Source organism: Capra hircus, unplaced genomic scaffold, assembly GCF_001704415.2.
Source record: "Capra hircus breed San Clemente unplaced genomic scaffold, ASM170441v1, whole genome shotgun sequence".
Lineage (NCBI taxonomy): Eukaryota > Metazoa > Chordata > Mammalia > Artiodactyla > Bovidae > Capra > Capra hircus.
This window is the reverse complement of record NW_017189962.1, coordinates 645,902-661,158: the sequence shown is the minus strand read 5'-3', so window position 1 is coordinate 661,158 and position 15,257 is coordinate 645,902. Positions and strand designations below refer to the sequence as shown.

Genomic DNA, 15,257 nt, shown 5'->3' with positions numbered 1-15,257 from the left:
CTGGAGCCCCAAGGCTGGAGAGGGCAGGAAGGACCCATCCTGGAGGGAGGCAGAGGTGGGAGGGAGGGGCCCCAAGCCCCGGGACCCTGGAGCCCCAAGGCTGGAGAAGGCAGGAAGGACCCCATCCTGGAGCCTCTGGAGGGACCTCAGCCCTGCGCCACCTTGGTCTCAGGTGTCTGGTCTCCAGGACCGGGGGAGGATGAACTCCTGTTGCTTTAAATCTCCCAACATGTGGTCATCTGTTAGAGAAGCCACAGAGAACTCACACAGGCCCTGCTCTGTAGGGTCCTAGAAGTGTGGGTCTCAGTAAAGGAGGCTGGAGGCTGGATTACAGAACCCTTAGAGTCAGCACTGGGCCCTCAGAAATGCTAAAGCAGTGGCTGGACCCCAAAATGTTGAGGGGTCAAGTCTGAACCCTGTCCCTAGGGGTACCGGCTGCACATGCCTCCCCAGGTTCTTACATCTGTATGTGGTATAGTAAGCATCTAGTCCTGACTGAGGACATTTAATGTCACTGTTCACATTGCTCATTAAGAACCCACCAGTTACACAGGTGAAAACACAATTAGGATGCTTGCTACAACAATGAGCAATTCTGAAGATGGTCGGAGTGGGGACTTATGTGCAGACAGCAGTCCTTCCATCCTCCCACCCCTCCTCCACACTGCCGATCCCCTTCTCCACACTCCTGACCCCCTCCTCTACCCTCCCAACCCCCCTAACCCTAACCCCTAAGCCTAACCCCTAACCCTAACCCTTCAGTCATGTTTGATTCGGTGGACCCTGTGGTCTGTAGCCTGCCAGGCTCCTCTGTCCATGGTATTTCAGGGAAGAATACTGACGTGGGTTGCCATGCCCTCCTCCAGTGTATCTTCCCCACCCTGGGATTGAACTTACTTCTCCTGCATTGGCAGACAGGCTCTTTACCTCTAATCTGACCTGGGAGACCCCTGTCCTTTCTGATATATTCCTCCAGAATTTCCTAAGAGCCATGTGATGGGACTGAACCGATAGGGATGCCGAGCATTTCTCAGGTGTCTACTGGCATTCTGTATTTGTTCCTCAAAGAAATCTTGTTTCTTTGACACCAGAAGGGTAAAGTCACAATCAGTTCAGTGACTGATCAAGAAGGCTCCAGGGCAGGGCTTACCTCAGCCGGAGAAACCTGGATGAACAGGGTTTTCCATCAGGCTTTGCTTGTCGAAACCAGAGATGGGCATGAATAAATGCTGCCGCCCTGTGGCTGTTTCCCAAACAACTGCAAAACCAGTCCTAAGCAAGAGAATTTCAGAGAAACCAATTCTGCTTCATTGCCTTTGACTGTGTGGATCACATTGTGGAAATTTCTCACACAGCCAAAAATACATAAACAAATTTAAAAGAAAGTAAAGAGGTTCTAAACTAAGGACACAGTTTACCCCTTAGAGGTGAAAGGAGAAAAAACTGGGAAGCTACAGCTGAGGTGAGCCAAGAACACAGTGGTTTCAGTTCAGTTCAGTCGCTCAGTCATGTCCAACTCTTTGCGACCCCATGAATTGCAGCACGCCAGGCAGCCCTGTCCATCACCAACTCCCGGAGTTCACTTAGACTCACGTTCGAGTCAGTGATGCCATCCAGCCATCTCATCCTCTGTCGTCCCCTTCTCCTGCCCCCAATCCCTCCCAGCATCAGACTCTTTTCCAATGAGTCAACTCTTCGCATGAAGTGGTGTGGAGGAGCTGGAAGGCTTTGAGAAAATACTGAAAATGTATTTGCTCCACTCATGACGAAGGTAGGAAGCTGGAACGAGCATAACAAAGGGTTATGAGCGTTCACCGAGTGCCTGAGGCTGGGAATGGATAACGAAGGGTCATATACCCGGCCTTGAGGCGTTCGAAGGCTTCCTTCTGACCACCTGTTTCTGAGAGCAAGGACTGTTGTTTCACGATAAGACTCCCTTTAGAGTTTTGTCAAAGCTGTTATGTCTTGGGCGATGGGAACTGTCTCTTATGCTTGAGTGCTGTAATGTTTATCTGGAATGGCTACGTGCAAGTCAGCCTTATGCTCTATTCCCTGAGAATTATAAACCTGCGCAGTTAGATCACAAACTTTGTCAGTCCGCTAGAGGCTGTCCCTGAGTGTCCTTTCAGAGTGCGTCCGAGCCTTACAAGGTGACCAAAGTACTGGAGTTTCAGCTTTAGCATCAGTCCTTCCAAAGAAAGCCCAGGGCTGATCTCCTTCAGAATGGACTGGCTGGATCTCCAGTTGGCCTTAATGCCAAATTACGCATGCGCCACAGCTACCTAACCTAGCACCAAGTCTCTTACGATGGTGCTACTAAAAACCAACATGAGATGCCAAGTTATGGGGTCTAGCTAGATTCCCCTTGAGCAGACGCACCGAGGACTCTCTGAGAAGCTGCCCCAAAAGACAGGGCTCCAAAGAACCTGCTGCCTGCTGTTACATGCTCAGACATGGCTGTTCTGACTGCAGGCTTCAAAACAATTTCTGGGCACTGGAGGTCCCTTGTTCTTCTACTCGTAATTTTAATCAAGTCAGCATGTAAGACAGCTGTATCCAAGACACCTTCCCCCTCCTGCCTGCTGGCATCATGTCTAGGAGTCAACTCCACAACACGCAAGCTTGTGGTTAAGCTGCCCAGCGTAAATCAACAATCCCATCAAGCAGTGCCTTCCCTGCCAGACCGTGTTCTCTGAAATGGCAGCTCTGGAGCTGCTTGTTTGATGGAATTCAAGTGCATAAGCCAATATCTCATTTCTGGCTACAAATCAGAATCCTTATGACACTAAATGCTTCCTATTGTTTCAATGAAGCAGTCAGGACTGACCACCAGCAGGATTAAGTGACCTTTAATAGGCTAACATGGATTGATGAGAATTTTCGTACAAAGCCTCATGAAGCTAGGACTCATGCATCCTTGGTTTCCACTTTCATGGATTCAACCAACCACGGATCAAAAATATTCGAAAAAACTTCCAGAAAGTTCCATAAAGCAAAACTTGAATTGGCCACATGCTGATAACTATTTATAATGCACTTACATTGTGTTAGGCACTGTAAGCTATCTAGAGATGATTTAAAGTACGGCAGGTTAAATACAAACACTACGTGCTTTTCCAACGGATTTTGGTATCTGCAGGGTGTCATGGAATTAATTCCCTGTGGACACCAAGGGATGACCGTACAGTCCCTGAACCTACCTGACCACTCTGAGAAAACAGAGCGTAGAAAATGCTGCTCCAGATATGAAAATCAGTGTGAAAACAAGTGGAAACTGGAAACAACGGAATTTGGTATCATATGAAAATCACACAAAAGAAAGCGCACAGGAAGACACTGCTAACATGGAAGCCTTTGTTTTTGATTTGGCTTTAATTTGGCTGATACACATTTGACAAAATATTTTAGAATAAAACAATCCATAAACAGGCACCAAGTACTTACAGTAACAACTGTGAAAAACACAGAACTGGTGTATTCTTAAACAGTAATGTTTATAAAACTTTTTGTGGTGAATCTGGAAGACTTTCGGTTCTGCTCATGACCCTGGTCTGAAGCCCCAAAAGACGGTGCGTAAGGCCCAGGAGGAGGTGCAACTCGTAACACATTTGGCAAGCAAAGATCACCTGTTGGTATGAGCTCACAGGGAAGGGAAGGGCCAGATCCTGGGGTAGGGTAGAGTGGAAGATTCCAAAGGAATCAACAAAGGACAAGACCTAAAATCACACCCCTGTTTCTCAGTTTCCTACAGGAGAAGACTGCAAACTATATTTTAAACTGACTCAATTTCCCCTCTTTTAGCAGAAAATCAGCAATCCTGAGACTCCAAATTTCCATGACATAAAAGCTAATAATCACCTAAAAGTGGTTCAAGATTAATAAACTAACATTTTATGACCAAATAGAAACTTTAAAATAATTTTTATCATCTGAACACACACTTAAGAGAACAAAACTTCTCAGAATTTTCATGCCTAATTTCCACTGTCCAAAATTAGTTGCACAAGAAAGATGTAACTAGATGTTTCCAACTGGGTACAACTTAGTCTTGTTATACAGAACACCTACCTCTTCCTATTACTCAAATATACTAGAGAAATTAGAGAAATTTTACCCATATGGAATACACAATATGCATTTATTGACTTATACAACAGCCACATAAGCAAGAGACCAGGGAAAAAACAGCAAGCACTTACTCTCTGTAGCACCACTGAGACAAACACAGCACACCGAGCGTCAGGTCTACCGACCCAGCCAGGCTCTCTAACCGATACTTTCAACAAGCGGGGTCAATGAACAACTCTGCAGAGCACATGTCCACACCAGGTTTAAAAATCAGATTTGCTGCTCCTCCAGTGGAGGTTCCAGAGCTTCCATCAGCTTTTTATTTGCTTCCTCATTATGCCGGCTTTGACAATGAGTTAAATGTTTCTTAAAGCCTCTTGGAAAATTTGATTCAAAATTACAACGTGGACATTTAAGCAAACTTTGCCCATGAGCAGCTACATGATTTTTAAGGAGAGATTCTAAAAGAAAAGCTTTTCCACAAATTGTACATTTGTAAGGACTATGGACATTATGCTTGTTAACCAAATGATGCAAAACAGCACCTTTTTTCATAGCACGACAGCAACAAATTTTGCAATAATACTTTCCTTTTCCACGCTTCATGTATTTTGCAATCTCTTCTTCAGAGATAAAAGCCTCTTTTTCCTCAGTAAACTGCAATACATTTTTGGACTGCTCTGGACTAGTAATGTCCATTTTGTTCTCTTTACTAAAATCAATAGATTCCACATCAACCTGCTCTTGGTCACTGCTTGATTCTTGGCCCTTACCATCTACTGCATCCAAATCTGCTTTAATACACTCACTGCTACTAAGCTCAGCATCAGAGTTCTCCTGGCTGTCTTTCTTGAGCTTCTTTGAGGAAGGAAATAACGTGTCTTCCAAGAGTCTCTTAGGTGTAGCCATTAGTTCTTCCTGAACTAGAGCATCACACTTTTGATCATCTATGGAATCTGCCTGTAGTTCATCACCAAGCTCAACTGCCTTCTGAGACTCCGAGAAGATGGCAGATTTTGGAAGTTCGGGGAAAAGGGCATGCTTCCGGGGCTCTGGAAAAAGAGCACGTTTTCGTGGTTCAGGAGAAGCAGGAGGGGCGGTTTTGGTAGGCTCAGAAAACAGGGCAGGCTTTCTAGGCTCAGTATTGACAGAGAGAACAGGCTTCCAGATATCAGAGGCTGCTTTGGGGGACTCAGATGGCCCAGAAGGACCTGGTTTCCGGATCTCAGGGAAGACAGGTTTCTGAGGTTCGATGAAAAAGGAAGACTTCCAGAGATCAGGGGGACCACCACGGGAACTTTTCTGGGACTCAGGATAATCAACTGAAGCAGGAGATGTTTTCCGCTGATCAGGAGAAAACTGATCAGGAGACCCTGAGGGCTTTCTGAGCTCTGGAGACCCTGCTGGACTCCGGATCTCTGGGGACAGTGTTGGGCCAGGTTTGCGAGCCTCAGGAGACTCTGGAGGAGCTGTCTTCCAGTGCTCAGGTGACAAGGTGGCAGTGGTCTTTCGCAGCTCCGGTGGGCCAGACTTCCACGACTCAGGAGACGCAGGAGGAGATTTCCAGGAACCAGACGAGACTGACGAAGACTTCCAGGAGGCAGAGGACACGGACGGAGCCGGTTTCCAAGGTCCGGGAGACACAGATGGAGCAGGTTTAGCTGGCTTCCAAGGTCCTGATGATGCTGACGGACTAGATTTCCAAGACCTGGGGGATCCAGGTGGCCCTGGCTTCCAAGAGCCTGGTGACACAGCTGGGGCTGGCCTCCGAGGCTCTGAGGAGACAGCAGAGAACAGCTTCCAAGGTTCAGGAGACACTGATGGGGACAGCTTCCTCGGCTCAGGGGAGACAGTCTGGGCTGGCTTCCGAGACTCCGGAGAAGCAGTTGGGGATGGTCCCCAAGGCTCTGGGGAGGCAGCTAGTACTGGTGACTCAGGGGATGGGGCTGAAGGTGGCACCAATGTTTCTGGGAAATGGGAGTGTTTCTGGGGTTTGGGATTAGTCAGAGTGGCCTTTATTGGCTCAGGAGACACAGGAGCAAGTTTCTGTGGTTCTGGAGAAGGAACAGGGACTTGTTTCTGAGATTCAGAAACAAGAGGTGCTGGTTTTGGAAGTTCAGAAGAGACAGGGGCTGGTTTTGGAGGCTCAGGAGAAGGAAGAGAAGGTGTCTGTGGCTCAGGAGAAACAACAAGGCCAAGCTTCTGAGAGTCCAGGGAAGGAAGAGGGGCAGGTTCTGGTGATTCTGGAGACACAACTGGGCCAAGTTTCTGTGTTTCTATAGAAAGGGCAGGGGCAGGCTTCAGCAGCTCTGCTGAACTGGAGGCCATGTTCTGGTGTTCAGGAAGAGGGGGGCTTTTCACAGGTTCTGCTTCTTTGTTGAACTGATTTTTTGGCTTCTCATTCCATTTCTCTGTGGCCGAATGTTTAGATGTGATGTGATAGTATACATTAGAGTACATCTTACTGGTGAAAAAGCATTTATGGCAGTGAAACAGCTTTGCGCTTTTCTGGTAAAATATCATTTTACCTAACCCACCGGCATCCATTTCATCACAGAATTCTGGATGGGTGGCACCCATGTGGATTTGTACATCTTCATAGTCTGTGCCTCTGAAACTGCAGTGGTCACACTCCAAATGTGCCGACGTCTTATGAAGTTCCTGGAATACTTCCATTTTTCTAGCATACACGATTTTATTCTTTAAAAACAGTGCTGCGACAAAGGAGAAATAAATGAGTGATTTTCAGGGATCATAATCTGAATGAAATGCTATTTCTAGTCCATCCTATACTTGAAAAATTTTAAGTCTAGAACGGCATACGCATTTATTATAAATATCTCTATAAAGACTGTGAAGAGAAGGGAAAAATATAGCTAATTTTTAACCAAGTCCCAGGAACTCTGCTATTTTTACATACATCATCTCATTTAATCCTAACAATATGACTCCAATATTATTTTCATCTACATATGACGAACCTAATGTTCAAAGTCAATTACCCAGATTATAAGCCTGTCAGGAACCCAAGCCTGATTCCAGAATTATCTACAGCACGTGCCTTACACTGTAATACCCCGAATCAACAAGCTGTTAGCACACAAAGGCTGAGTAAATGTCAAAGTTAAAGCTAAGCTATTCAGGCAGAGCAAGAAACTTTAGACCCACTTTACAAAGTGCTTGTTAAACTAAATCTAACTGTGAAAAGACAACTTTTAAAAAAAAGTCAACATATCTTGTAATGCTTTATTCATCCTAACGTATTTTTATCCATTCACTTAATAAATTAATCATTTTGTGCCCTACGCTCTTCTAGGTGCTTGGGTTTCAGGTGCTTACATGCAACGTGGTGCTTACATCAGCTGAGAAGAGACGACGTGGAAGACAACACCGAGAAGGCTCTCAGCAGAGACATTAAAGGCTGTGAGGGGGTTTGCCACAAACAGCAACTGAGACGGAGGACACCCTTGAGGCAACTTGCTTACCAGAAAACAGGACTTTTAAACTTTTAAGCTGATCTTCTTCGGCAGTAAAAGTTAAGAGAAACTCACATACTCATTCATGCGGACAAGACATTCACACAGTATCACTTCCCAAGGGTAGTCACTCTACTTATGTATCACTAAAGAGAAGTTCTATGTTTACAAAAGGGCACATACATTCTATACAAATGGGGTATTAAACATATTTTTCTGCAATGAGCTTCCATTTAAAGAAGAGAAGTCTGTGGCTCAGGAGAAACAACAGGGCCAGACCCCAGGGAAGTGAAAGGAACGTGCTTTGGTGACTCTGAGAGCAACTGGACCAAGTTTCTGATTCTACAGTAAGGGCACATACAGGCTTCTGCTAAATTAGAAGGCATTTCCTAGGCTGTCTTTACACACAGGCTGAGCACTGAAATTCCTTATACAGATCTTTGAATGTGAGGATATTTTTGTAGGGGAAATTCCGAGAAATGTTTCGAAGGCTATTTGCAACTGAAACTAATGTTTCACCAAACTCTCAAAAACCTGCAGTACTATTACATACCTTACATACCAAGTGCGTCTATGTGAGGGATAATTCAAGAATTCCCAACTCCCTCATCACCAGAGAATCATTACACTTTAAACCCTTGCTACTCCTTAGGTGAAAACTGACATCTCACTATTGTTTTAATGTTCTTTAATGAGAAAGACTGAGTATCTTCCCTTTTTATCAGCCAAAGGTATATCTTTTTTCTAGGATGTACTTTATGCATTTAATTATTTGTAAATAGTCTTTGTATATAAAAGGAATCAGCCACTTTATGGAAACTACCTTCTCAATTTACCATTTGTCTCTTGACTTTATTTGACTTTTTTTTTCCTAAACTACATCATGGGTTGGCCCAAAAGTTCATTCAGGTTTTCCGTAACATATCATGGGAAAATTCAAAAGAACTTTTTTGACCAACTGGTTTACACAAAAATTAAAAATTTAAAACTGTTTCTCTTATGACTGTGTTTTAAATTATGCCTTCTCATTCAAATATTTTCTTTAATAACTCAGTATTTTTCCTATGATGATAACTTCACTCTTTTCTTACATATTTGTATCTTTAATTCTTTGGTGTCCAGCCTGTTTTTGACCCCAAATGGATAGCTTTCATCTCAACATTGATTACACATGTAATCAATGACACATAATGCTCTTTCCCTGACATGCAGGCTTCTACTCAGCAATTACTAAGCCCTGTGATTCTCTGCTGACTCTGTTCTACCCCCTACCAGTTATACCCGGTATGCCCTTCTTAGCAAGGATCCAGCAACTGCTAAACCGGATTCTGTAACTAACATAATCAATACATGTTCGTATACCACTATTAACATGGGTATGTATGCTTTTAATGTTTTCCCTTAAGAACTCTAAGCACTTTTTAAAAATGCACTCATCATAAAATATTCTCTTAAATGTTAGAAAGTGAGAAATGTTAAAAGCACACAAAAATATATGCGAAGCAATGCTACTAGAACATCACTGTATAAATTCAGGACTAAAACTTTTAGAACAGGGAGGAACTATAGACCACCATGTTCTTTCATTAGTAGACTTACCAGTTGTCTTAGAAGAATTCTTTAAAATGGTCTTCAAAGCGCAGGCAAGTGTACATGGCGTTTTGACTAGACCACAGAAAACAACGTATAGTACATGAAGGGCAAAAATGGGAAGTTGGACCTGAAAAACACAAAAGGAAGGGTAATCAAAATTACTTCACTGTGAAAATCTGTGCCCTCTATAACCCTGATGATCTCTCTCACTATCCTGCCCCTTCCAACAGCAACAGGGGTCCAATCCAAAGCCTAGACATTAACTTTAATAAAATGACACCAAAGATTACGGTAGATAATATCCATGACACCACCCTCGTTGAGCATCAATTTAATGATCCACTATGGAATTACAGACAGAGCACATCACGCAAAACGCTGGGCTGGATGAATCACAAGCTAGAATCAAGACTGCCAGAGAAATGCCAACAACCTCAGATATACAGATGACACGCCTCTAATAGCAGAAAGCAAAGAGGAGCTCAGGAATTCCTTGATGAGGGTGAAAGAGAAGAGTGAAAAACCATTCAGAACATTCAAAAAACTCAACATTCAAAAAACTAAGACCATGACATCCAGTCCCATCACTTCATGGTAAATAGAAGGAGAAAAAGTGGAAGCTGTGGCAGATTTTATTTTCTTGGGCATCAAAATCACTGTGGATGGTGAATGCAGCCATTAAATTATTAGGCTGATGCAAAAGTATGGTTTTGCGTCGCTAAACTTCGCGGTTACTGGAATACATTCTTGAGTAAATGTGGTCACAATATACCTCATTTTAACATGCATTTCTCACTTCATGGCTTTTGTTTTTTGCGAATGACATTACTCGCTGTTTATTTTAGACTAGGGAAATGATGTTAGACAAAAGGCAAATTCAAGTGGTTTTTTTATTCGAGTTCAAAATGGGTCATAAAATGCACCAGAGACAATTCGCAGCATCAGCACTGCATCTGGTGCAGAATCTGCTAATGAAAGTAGAGTGCAGTGGTGGTTCAAGAAGTTTTACAAAGGAGACAAGAGCCTTGAAGATGAGGAGTGCAGTGGCCGGCCACCAAAGCTGACAATGATCAACTGAGATGATCATCGACCTGATCCTTACAACTACATGAGAAGTTGCCAGAAAACTCAACATCAACCGTTCTACAGTTGTTCAGAATTTGAAGCAAATGGGAAAGGTAAAAAGGCTTGATAAGTGGCCAGCTCATCAGCTGACCACAAGTCAAAAAAAAAAAAAATCATCCTTTTGAAGTGTCGTCTTCCCTTATTCTATGCAACAATGATTCATTTCTCCATCAGATTATAATGTGAAACAAAAAGTAGATTTTATACAACAACCAACGATGACTGGCTCAGTGCCTGGACTAAGAAGCTCCAAAGCACTTCTCAAAGCCAAACCTGAACCAAGAAAAGGTCATGGTCATCATTTGGTGGTTTGCTGCCCATCGGATCCACTACAGCTTTCTGAATCCCAGCGAAATCATGACATCTGAGATGTATGCTCAGCAAGTTCACGAGATGCATCCTCAACTGCAACGCCTGCAGCTGGCGCCGGTCAACAGAAAGGGCCCACAATAACATCCAACCACATGCCACACAACCAACGCTTCAGAAGTGCAATGAACTGAGCTAGAAGTTTTGCCTCATCCATCATATTCACCGGACCTCTCGCCAAGAGGTACCACTTCTTCAAGCATCTCAACAACGTTCTGCAGGGCAAATGCTTCCACAACCAGCAGGAGGCAAAAATGCTTGCCAAGAATTCATCGAATCCTGAAGCATGGATTTTTATGCTACGGGAATAAGCAAACTTTACAGTTAAGGAAATTGAAACCTAGACATTAATAACCTACTCAAGGTCAGGCAAATAGCATCTGATGAAGGACCACAATAATGTTCTGCTATCTATCCAGTTTCTTTCTCAAATACCTCAACCAAGTTAATATAGTAAAATTTAGTAAGATCTTGAAAAGCCAGTAAATGAGCCAAAAACAATTACATGAAATGAATCAAACATTCAGAAGAACCCCTGGAGAAGGAAACGTCAACCCAGTTCAGTATTCTTGCCTGGGAAATTCCATGGATAGAGGAACCTAGCGGTACAGCCCATGGGGTCCCAGAGCCTGACATGACTTAGCGACTAAATAACAACGTATATACACAATAGCACTGCTCTTCACCTTTGCTTATTTTTAAAAAATATTAAACTTCAGAGAAATTTTAGGTTTAAACAGCAATTGAACAGAAAGTTCTGCGTTCTCACATTCCTCCTTTCCTCCTCTGCACATTATTTCTATTATTAACACTGTATTAAGCCAGTAAATTTGTTACAGCCGACAGGGAAGCCCAATAAACAAATATATGTTACTAACTGAAGCCCACAGTCTGTAACAGGCATCACGCGTTCCTTCATGGATCTATCACAGATCCACACAAACTAACTGCTGTAACAATGCCGCGTTCCTCACAACCAGTCTCTGTAGTTTAGCTTTTTTGTATACATTTTTTAAAACTGTGATAAAACACAGCATAAACTTTACCATTCTTACCACTTTAAAAATGAACCAACCATTCAATTTACCATTTTAAATGCATAATCTAGTGGCACTAAGTACATTCACAATGTTGTATGGCCGTTTCCATTATCCATTTCCAAAATCATCACAAACAGAAATTCTATACCCATTCAACAATTCCCTCTTTGAGAGGAATCATAAAATATTGGGGGTTTGGTGCGGGGCTTTTTCTACTTAGCATGTATATACTGAAGCATGCGTCATAATTTCATTTTTTCTAGGATATGCAGCAGCCCACTGTACATACCACAACTTTTTTTCCCACTCATCTGTTGACAGTCATGTACACTGTTACCTCCTTTGGCTACTCTGGTTGAACAAAGACTGTACTTAATCATTCAGTCGTGTCCGACTCCTTGCCACCCCATGCAGCCCGCCAGGCTCCAAGGATACTGGAGTGGGTTGCGATGCCCTCCCCCAGGGGATCTTCCCAACCCAGGGATCGAACCCAGGTCTCCCAAATTGCAGCCAGATTTTTTCCCTCACTGAGCCACCAGAGGAGCCCTCTTTTTGGCTACTCTGAATAAGGCTGCTATGGACACTGGTGTACAAGTACCTGGGTCTCTGCTTTCAATTCTTTGGAATTTATACCTAGGAGGGGAACTGCTGGATCATACTGGTAACTTCAAATGGTAATTTCTAAACCATTTTCCATAGCTGATAGCCGCATCATTTCACTTCCCAGACAGCAAAGCAGGACTGTTCCAATTTCTCCAGGTCCTCATCAACACTTCAGAATTTTTTTTTTTTTTTTACCAATATTAGCGAGTGTGAAGCGGTATCGCATGCTGGTTTCCTTTTTCACAACGCTGATAGCTAAGAGTCATCCTTCGACGTGCTCTGGGGCCATCTGCACATCTCCTCAGGAGAAATAGCCACTGAAGTCCTTTGCCCACTCTTTAACGGCTTTTTGTTGCTGAGTTATCAGATACACGCCACCCCACTCCGCGGGTTGCCCCCTGACTTCCAAGCGGCATTAATGACAAAGCCCACGCAGCCGAGGGGCAGAAAAAACCGCCTCCAGAACCAGGAGCTCGTGGGCCCGGGTTCCGTCGCCCCAGCGCGGTTTGAAACAAAACGTTTCCGACCTCGGGCGGGATGACGCACGGCTCCCGCCCCAAGGCCCGCGGCCCCACCCGGCCCGCGGCCGCGCCTGGGGCCCTCGTCGGCGGCAGGCCCAAGCCTCCTCGGGGCAGCGGTCCGGGGACGGCCCTCCCCGCCCGCCGCGCTCCTCACCAGCGGGCCGCGGCCGGCATCCGGGCCGGAAAGGAGGGGGAAGCTCGCGGTCTCGGCGGCTCCGCCAAGGCCTGCAGCGCTGCGGCCTCCCGAATGGCGGCCAGGCGCAGGCGCGGGCTCCGGACGCGCGAACGTGCGCGCGGCCCCAGGACGGGCGGGCGCGCGCTCACGCGACTTTGGCGCCGCGCCCCCCGCGCAGACCAATCAGGTCGCTGGTCTCGGGCGCCCCTTGCGGAGCGCGGCGGCCCCCGGCAGCCCTCCCGCGCCCGGAAGTGACGCGCCCCCCGCCCCGGCCGCGCCCCGAAGCTCCGGGAGCAGGCGGGCCCGCGGCTGGGCTCCGCCGTCCGCGCGCTAACCCTAGCCCTTTGTGCTTCCCGCGGGGTCGAGCGCCCGGCTGCTGAGTCCTGGGTTTCTCTCTGCCTTTGGCCGAGTTCGTTCACGTTGACGACTCCTGAGTGCGCGGCCGCGACGGAGCTCCGCGCGGAGGACCGCGTCTGGCCGCCGGGTTCCGTGTGAGAGCAGACGGCATCCGTTACCTCGGTTGAGGCGTCTCTAGTCTATCCCTTCATTTTTTATTTTATCCTCACTTTCACGCCAAAGTCTGAATATTGCCTGTTCTTTTAATTTCTGGAAATATTCTAACTTTAAATAGTAACGTGTTCATTCTAGGAAATTTTCAGGTTTTTGTTTTTGTAGCAAAATGATCCATACATTTGACCGGACTTAATAGCTTTAAAAGAAAACTTTTCGGATTTCCCTGGTGGTTCAGTGAGTATCTGCCCTCCCTGGTGTCTCAGCTGGTAAAAAAAAAAAAATCCGCCTGCAGTGCGGGAGACCTGGGTCCGGATCCCTGGGTCGGGAAGATCCCCTGGAGAAGGGGAACGGCTACCCACTCCAGTTTTCTGGCCTGGAGAATTCCATGGACTTAATAGTCCATGGGGTCACAAAGAGTCGGACAGGACTGAGCGACTTTCACTTTAACACATAATTAAAGGCTTTAAATTTTTTCAGCTTTTACCTGAGCTCTGTGGATTCCTCCCAGATGGAAGCACCTGTCTGAGCTTGAAGAGTACCTCCCTCGATTCCCTGGGCCAAACTCGAACTTCACTTGGCCACCACTGAATTTAGGGTGACCAGTTGAGTAAACAGCTAGAACTGATGTTTAAACCACCACACTCCACAAATTCTGTCCAACCCAGCACTCTCTTCTTGTTTGGAACCCAACACTGGGAACGCGTGCCTGCATGCGCTCCCGTCACGTTTGTAGGCATGAGTTAGTAAGGAACAAGGCCTACTTGTTCCTTTGGTTGGAAGCAGCCTCCTCTAGACATCGACTTTGTTACTGGCTACTTCAGATCTGAGATGGTGGTGGGGAGGGGGAGCGGAAGAAAACCAGCTTCCTTGGTGGGGGGAATGGCATGGGAGGGTGGCGCCCAGGTGGGTGTCTATGGGTCTGCTGAAGCCGGCTAAGTACCTCAGTTCTGATACATAGTCTCATTCTTTCCAGATTATATTGTCCCAACTTCCACACAGGCATTCTGTGGCTATTTCAACCCTGTGATTGTAAGATACAAATTTTTTAGCATCTGCATAGCAAGTCCCAATTCTTATGTCTATAAAGTGGCAACACTTTAGACTCTGTGTTTGCTGTCTGAAAACTTTCAGTGCTATTAGAAATTGCTGCTCTGCCTACAATCCTGACTTCCTTTTCCCTTTCACACTGTTCTGTGGCACTGCCGACGCAGCTTCCTCAGGCCTGGCCCCTGATGAACAGTTTGTTTTAGGGGCCCTCAGGTAATTAGTGCCGACGCAGCTTCCTCAGGCCTGGCCCCTGATGAACAGTTTGTTTTAGGGGCCCTCAGGTAATTAGTCATTCTCCACCATAGGGCATGGGCTGCTAGGCTCCCATCCCTGAATTAGCGGAATTTTCACTCAGGGCAGTGTAGCTTATCTCCCCAAATTTTCTTTCTCCAAATTTCCTTACTCCCCTATTTATCAGTTTTCCTTTGAAATTCTTGGTTTTAAGCAACAGAAAACAATTCTAGCTGACTTAAGCAGAAAAAGAACTTACTGGGAGCACCTCAAACAGCTCAGAGTCAGCTGGAAGCCAGGAGTACCAGCAGTTCTGAGGCAGGGCTTGAGGATGCATGTCTAATAAACCCCCAGGAGCTGCTGAGGCCTGGGGGGCCACTCTGAAAATCACAGCAGAGCGACAAAGTTTCTCATGCATTCAGACCAAAAGAAACAGACAGTGACTCAGACTTGCCCCTTGTCCACAGGGAGGGGAGTCCAGGGCGAGCTGCTCCAG

General features: G+C 45.6%; 1 protein-coding gene across 4 annotated transcripts; it reads right to left on the bottom strand.

The window, feature by feature from the left end:
• Positions 1-3,340: 3,340 nt before the first annotated feature.
• Positions 3,341-13,086, bottom strand: CHAMP1 (chromosome alignment maintaining phosphoprotein 1). 4 transcript variants are annotated; one of them, XM_018044985.1, is made up of 3 exons: positions 12,950-13,086; positions 9,144-9,264; positions 3,341-6,782 (listed from the first exon to the last, which is right to left on the bottom strand). In XM_018044985.1, exon 3 carries the CDS (start codon positions 6,742-6,744, stop codon positions 4,339-4,341), a length of 2,406 nt encoding a protein of 801 aa, XP_017900474.1. In that variant the 5' UTR covers positions 6,745-6,782; positions 9,144-9,264; positions 12,950-13,086; the 3' UTR covers positions 3,341-4,338. The 4 variants fall into 4 exon arrangements, with proteins under 4 accessions (XP_017900474.1, XP_017900475.1, XP_017900476.1 ...); XM_018044986.1 differs by lacking the exon at positions 12,950-13,086 and adding an exon at positions 12,270-12,930; XM_018044987.1 differs by lacking the exon at positions 12,950-13,086 and adding an exon at positions 12,305-12,930.
• Positions 13,087-15,257: the final 2,171 nt, after the last annotated feature.

Bases quoted from the DNA above. Each gene is read 5' to 3' on its own strand.
- CHAMP1 (XM_018044985.1), bottom strand. From the start codon at position 6,744: ATGGAAGTATTCCAGGAACTTCATAAGACGTCGGCACATTTGGAGTGT.